At 36.0% G+C, this 7,070-nt stretch overlaps 1 protein-coding gene across 2 annotated transcripts in view; it reads left to right on the top strand.

The window, feature by feature from the left end:
* Positions 1-325: 325 nt before the first annotated feature.
* Positions 326-7,070, top strand: part of bel (ATP-dependent RNA helicase bel) — a 31,905-nt gene continuing 25,160 nt past the window's right edge. Inside the window, exons 1-2 of one of the 2 annotated variants that reach the window (XM_085951587.1) lie at positions 326-527; positions 5,280-5,367. In XM_085951587.1, the coding sequence (XP_085807713.1) occupies positions 483-527; positions 5,280-5,367 (133 nt within the window). In that variant the 5' untranslated portion in view covers positions 326-482. The remainder of the gene's footprint in view (positions 528-5,279; positions 5,368-7,070) is intronic. The other variant, XM_085951586.1, reaches the window with a different exon arrangement.

The following is a 7,070-nucleotide window of genomic DNA, read 5'->3' as shown; positions in this document are numbered from 1 at the left end:
TATAAGTATACAATCTTAAAAATAAAGAATTATTAAAGAATGTAATATTAAATGAAATATTACCAAAATCTTGATTATGCTATTTAATTTTTTTTAAATTTTGAAATCAATCAAAATATTCTAAAGAATATTTTTATTTAAATGAAAGTGAACAAGTAATTACGATTTCAGGTAAAATTATTTATTTAGTATAATAATAAAACGAATAATTATTTATCACACCGGTTATGTTATATAGGATTGAAATAGTAATATTTTTTTAATAGTTTGACATTTGATGATTTAGGGAATTTTATAATATCGGCTGGCAGCACAGCCCCTCTCTCATTCTTTCATTGGGGAAGTTAGGGGAAGTGTCTTTTCGGCGGAATAAAATCGACGCCCTGTATGTGGATTTGTGAAGCGTTTAGAAAAAATATAATTGGTGTTTTAAATACAACTTTTCGCAAGAAGTTAACAACAACGTACGGCTTTGTAGTAATATGAGTAATGTTACCAACCAAAATGGATCAGGTCTAGAGCAGCAAGTGAGTACTGACAAATAATTGCCCGATCGGCAAAAAATTAACACGGTCCCCACAATATTCTTTGTGTATTGATTTTATTGTATTATCACCCGGCACACTTGTTGAAAAGTAGGCCTATCATAAAAGATTCAACCAGACAATGTCAGTTTGTAAATGTCACCCACTATAAACTTTTTATTGATATTTGAAGTCTGGCGGTACATAGTTTTTTCTTCAAACGACGTGTCTTTGCAAACCAACATGGCGTCTCATTTATCCTTTTCCTTGACAGAAATCTATTAGAAAAACTAACAAATTGTACGAATCTCCCCATCGTAACACGCTAATGTTGTTCCCGTGCATAAATTACGCACTCTCGTGCATTTTTAAATGTTGTTTCATTAATGCAAATTACATTATTACGTCAAAATGATACAACAATACTTCATACCTATCAAACACGCGTTTTTCTATTGTTAGTATGCTTCAAACGGTACTTTATGTGTAATTTCATTGTCTGCTATCAATACAAACAATCGAAACACACATAAAATGTCAAAAATCCGTGAAATTACGTGTAATTTTACATAACTTCAAACGTCAAATAAAAAATGAATACAAAAGTAGTCTTTTTTACATGCCAGTAATTCGAAGAATTTTAACAATGAATCATGGATGAATGTTTCACTATTTTCCATACACAATTAATCATTTATTACAACATACGCCGTAATTATAAAAAGCATTAAAATTACTCGTTCGTTGATTTCTTTTTATGTCTGCTAGATATTTTTCGATTGTACCTATGCCTTTCATTTAAAGTTATTTGTATGTTCGCACAATACTTATATCAGGACTAGGTAGGTACATAATTTATAGACTCAAAGAAAACCTAACCTAAAAAGTACATCTGATATAATATGTCTATCTGTCAATATAATCTCTTTTATCCTTTCAAAACACCATAGGAACAATGGTACCATTTTTACAATATCTACTGTGAAATAAAACATGGCTTCAAATACGTATGTATAGTATGAAATGAGAAATCATTATTGTGTTGAGACTGCATATTGTATGAACGTTAAAGCAAGCCTCGTGTCAGTTAAGCCTCAATTACATTGAGCTTCTTTACGAGCTGTTTATTGGCGATTCAGCTACTGCGATTTGATGATTAAACACAAAACTTTCCATTCGCTGAGAAGCCACAAGCCAGTGACTATTTTGACGGAACGTAGTTCGTTTTTTTACTGGGAGGTTGGTACTGCGCAGACGCAGTAGGCCCACACGCCGGCGTGTAAAGTTGATCGGCTTTCAACTTTTCTCGGTAGAGTGTTTACAACCTGCTTATTCGATGATTACACTGGGCGACTTTAGAGGCAGATCGTAAATTCGCCAATAAACAGCTCGTAAAGAAGCTCAATGTAATTGAGGCTTTATCGATGTATGAAAATTCATTGAATGACAATTCGGTAATAGTGCCGCATATGACCGCATGACTTTCTATAACTTTATTTTTAGACCAAACCCAACCTAACCTAGACTTAGGCTCACGCAGAAACTAAAATCCGACGAACTGGTTGCTGATGGAACTCATAAACTGGCCAGTGACTGATGCTTCGCACACGGGACTACTGAAATCTAATAATCTCATAACCTCAAACTGTCAAACCCATTGTCTTTCCTACTTCATTCTAAGCTTTTTCCGTAATATCTTTACGGGAATATTCTGGCAGCCTGTAATTATACAGGCAGGAATATTTCTCAATATCTGCCACATATTTTAAATTAAAAATCGGTTCGCCCATCTTTAACTTTTGACGTCTTGACTTGTTATTGGTTGTTTAGGTCAGTGCTACCAATTTTGGTAAGAAAATATGATTTTTCATTGAATCTACTGATATTGGTACCACTGTTTTGAAACTGAGACCGGGAGACTAGCATGACACGTCTCTTCGGTTTCGGTCGCGGACATTTTGAAACTGGGAGATTCAAGTCTTGCTTTCAGCGAGCCGCCATTAAAATACATTAGCTAGATACTGAAGTTTCAGTCTCGTCTTTTTTGAGTATTCACGTGAGCAGATGGCCTTAGCGTGTGATAATGATGCATCGAAATGTATGCATATATCAAACTTTAAATTAACAATTATTGGATCACAAAGCATCTGTGTCGACAGAAAAAGGTATTTAATATAATTGTCTACATGGGATAAACTGTTTCTGCCAAAAAAAATGATAAATGTCAATAATTGTCATTCATCTTGTCAGTAGTTCAATAGATTTACTACTGCGACCACTGTAATAATATTGTTCTATTAATATGTCGCATGATCATCACTGTATACAGACAATTATGACTGAATGTCCATTATTAAGTTGGCTCCAGCAGCTCTTCGATTATTAATACATTTATGGTAGCAACGACACCGTTGATCATCTCATCTGAAAAGGACTGATTGTCTGTAAAGTAGCGGTTTCCTCAGAGCCAGTCACGAGTACCGAACATAGAAAATCCATGATAAGACTACGAATCGCTTGATATCGTGAAATGGGCTATCGAAGGAAAAACACGAAGCGTGTAACAGCTGTTTTAATTCAAGGCATGCCCAATGAAATGCAATGAAACCCTTCAAGCTGAGGAAAATAGTGTTGCCATTATTGATGGGACGAATAGAAAGTCAACAGTAATGCGTTTACTACGATGTGATGCTGTCAGCGATTACCGAAAGACTTCGACACTACAATACTCGCAGTCTATTCCTATCACTGTGTCATAGTTTACACAGGTAATCCTTCCGATGTCATTGGTTCTAAGGGTACGTTTACATTTGACACTTATACCGTTATACTTATTTTATGTGTCTGACATAAAATTTCACTTACTGTTTACACCTGCATGGATCTGACATAAAATTCTGGTATACTTCTCGTTGAAATAAAGTCTCGACACTTTATTCAATGGCAACATTGGAATAAATATATGCGGTGTTTACATATGATATTGTAATTTATTCGGACACTTATTTTGTATACTTCTCAAAAACGTTATGTCAGTTGTCAATATGGGAATGTTAAAAAAGAAAGCAGCGAGTGTTATTATTTTAAGTCTTTTGGCAACAAAAAGGAAGAAGAAATGGTCTAGATGGGTGCGGGAATGGATTCAGCGACGAGTAGAACTAGGTGCCTTCCGCTTAATGTCAGAGTTTAAATCGAAGATCTAACTCAATTTGTGAACTTTAGTTTGCAAGATTGGACCTTTTGCCAAAAAATAAGACACACAATTTAGAAATGCCATAAGTGTAGAAGAACGATTAACAGTAACATTGCGATATCTAGCACTTGATCGTCATTGCATATTATTAGGTAATACCATTTGAAGCGCATTTTTTCTTCACAGAGTGCATCAGAATTAATCGTATGTGCCGAGAACAAGTGATATTTTATTTTCGAACAAAATCCATAGAACACGGCACATCCGATTTATTTCTCACTGTCTATGATTTTTGACAGATCGCTACAGTACATTTATTAAGTAAACGTTGGGCATACATTCATGGTGTACCTATGATAATTGATTGTCCGTTGTTTTAGAAATATACCTATGCAATTCACTAGGTACCTGTCAAACTACGAATAATGTGTCAGGTATTTGATATAAAAGTAGACGGTGGTCCAACTTCGGTGATATATCGCAGCAAGTTCGGAATTGTCGAATACGCGGTGTTTACATTTGCGTATATAAGTAGATTGAATAAGTGACAGGTGAGTGTCGACACACGCAAAATAAGTGGCTGGTACAAATATAATTACTGTTTACACTTGGTGAATATGGTGTCATACATAAATATGACAATATAAGTGTCAGATGTAAACGTACCATAACACCTCCCCATACTTCATTTGCTTAATCCAAGGCCCTCTATAGTCAGGCCTTAACAGAAAACTGTGAATTTCGATCGTAGTACATACCTACTAGTTATTGCTTGTATCTCGAATACATTATGGTAACTGTATAATCGAAAATCTTTATTTATAACAGTTTACCACAATGCACTTGAAGTTACGCAATAACTAGCACTACAATTGGAACTCACACTTTAGTACTCCGACCTGTTCTGCGAAGATTTTGTTGGACGGGATGTAACTTACAATAATACACATTTCGACAGTAGGTAATCAATATGTTATAATATACTCAGGGAATCCATAGTAGTAATCCATGTAACGCATTGCAATTTGGTACTATCATATTTGACTTAACTCGAACCGATGAACTGAATGTAAAGAATATCTCCATATCATTAGCCGAAGTCGATCCACTGCTGGATGAAGGCCTACCCTAGCTCCTTCCACTCTTTGTTCTCTGGTTCAACGCTGCTGTGTACATCCACCGAATTTTATGAGTTTGTCTATCCAGCAAGTTTCAGGATGTCAGTAAAAATCGTTCTTGGTACTATCTACTGAAGGAATTCTAATTGATTTAAATTTTGTGCTATTTCATTTGAATTGTTTTTAGCAAACCGGGTTGCGCCTTTCGGTATCTTAATGCACTTGGTTTTACATTCACACGTCTTAAATTATTTGTTTTTGAACTGTTTTCGATTAAGACAAATGGCGCTGTAGTTTTCGCGAATTTGCAACGCCGTACGTCGTGGCGCTTAACACCGAGTCTTCGCCACTGCTATGCCATAACTTTTCCTTCCCAGCTATCGTAACATTCATTATCCTTATCGTAAATGTGTAATACTAATTTGACATATTTATCTTTTTCAGTTCGCTGGTCTGGACTTGCAGTCGCAAAATTCCAGCGGCCGCTATATACCACCACACCTGCGTGGTAAGCAGGCTTCCTCTTCTCAAGGTAAGACCACTTCCACTTTGTTTACTTCTTCCGACAAAGATCATAATCACCCGTATCGATTGTCAACTGAGCTCCAAAATTGAATACACCGGACCGAATTTTACACCTAATATTCACTGTATTACGGTCAATTGACTCTGCTCACTGCAAGCTAACTAATATGCAGTGTTTCTAGTAGGTCTCAAAACACGGTAAAGCATCTCAGACGACGAATACAGAAGAGAACCGAGATTGTTGTGTAGGCAACAGAGTCACGATTTTATCATATGTAGTTATTTAAGTTGGCGCTACAATCCATTTAGGCATGCAGCAGATTCGATAACCGTCCATCAAGAATGTCAACTCCCTTTCTCCAGTCGGTCACACTCATCCTCCCCGCATCCCACTTGGCGTTGTCTCGTCCATCTCCATTGGGAGCAGCCCAAGAAAGAGTCAAGTGCAGTGGCTCTCACCAGCGCTTTACAGAATAATATTTCAAAAATTTATTTATAAAATTATGAAATTGGTTGAATACACATGGTCTTGTCTTAAATTTCTTTCTACGCCCAAATGATCCATAATGTGTTCTTGTGATGAGATCATGTGTGAAATAGTCTGTTTTTGACTATTTCTGCCGGTATACAATTTCACACGTTTGTTTAAATGTGGGACCAAATATAGAAAGAGTCATCACCATTTTATTTAAGACTTATCGTATTCAAGAGAGAGAAGATGAGGTAATACTATTATAGATATGCACTAAAATGTTCAAATGTCTTATATATATAAATTATATATTAACTTATATAAATTGATCCATTATTGTAGTAAATAAAATTAAGCTTTCATTTTTTCAATCACAACAAAGGTGAAATTTGGTGCGGCCACCAGACGTTTCTATAGAAATGTCAATTGTGCGGCCACAGTTAAATTTTACATGAGAACCACTGGTCTAGTGCATACTGCGGATTCTTCATGAATCTTATAGAGAGATCAGGATCCATTGCATCTAACAGTGTTATTTGTCCCATGTCTATTAATATAGTTCCATTCTGTGGAGTCCCATATGCTTTGCTTAGAACCAGAAATAGGTGTATTTAACCCCTTTTTAAGCAACCTGTTCACTCGTAGTTGCAAATCTAATGAGAGCCAGTTACTTACTAGAGCAGTTTATATTGTCTGCTGAAGAACGCAATCGTTCCAATGCAATCCTAGAATTCAGGAGAAGCATCAGTTCCCAAAAATTATACCTGACTCGTCTGAACCTTCATTTCATTCACTCACATGGTGGCAGGGTGTAGTTGAAAAATACACACTGTCAAGAAATAATTATTCTTACCAGAATGGCAGAAATACGCCAGGAAAGGCATACAGATGGTGTACGTCTCAACAACATGCTCAGTGGTGTGGATTCCTCCAGATTGGCACAAGGGCGAGAGCTCTAATCCCCACGTAATCACCTTAATCAAATACTGTGATTTATAGGCATCTAATACTTACTTCTACGTTTGGGACGAAACATTCTCATGTTGTGTTCGTAGCCCGGACACATGTGTCAATGCCCGCCAACTGTAGAATCAATATTTACTTATCCAATTCTGTAATATATGATTCATCAGCATGGCAGAGATTTAATTTAAAATTATTTAATTAATTACAGGTATTGCTAAGCATTTTTGCTGTATGGCTCACATTGCATTATATTACATATATCAGCATTTCTT

The sequence above is a fragment of the Rhyacophila brunnea genome, unplaced genomic scaffold (assembly GCF_057557595.1).
Source record: "Rhyacophila brunnea isolate RB1 unplaced genomic scaffold, BYU_Rbru_1.0 scaffold_24, whole genome shotgun sequence".
NCBI lineage: Eukaryota > Metazoa > Arthropoda > Insecta > Trichoptera > Rhyacophilidae > Rhyacophila > Rhyacophila brunnea.
This window is presented reverse-complemented; position numbering and strand designations above follow the sequence as displayed.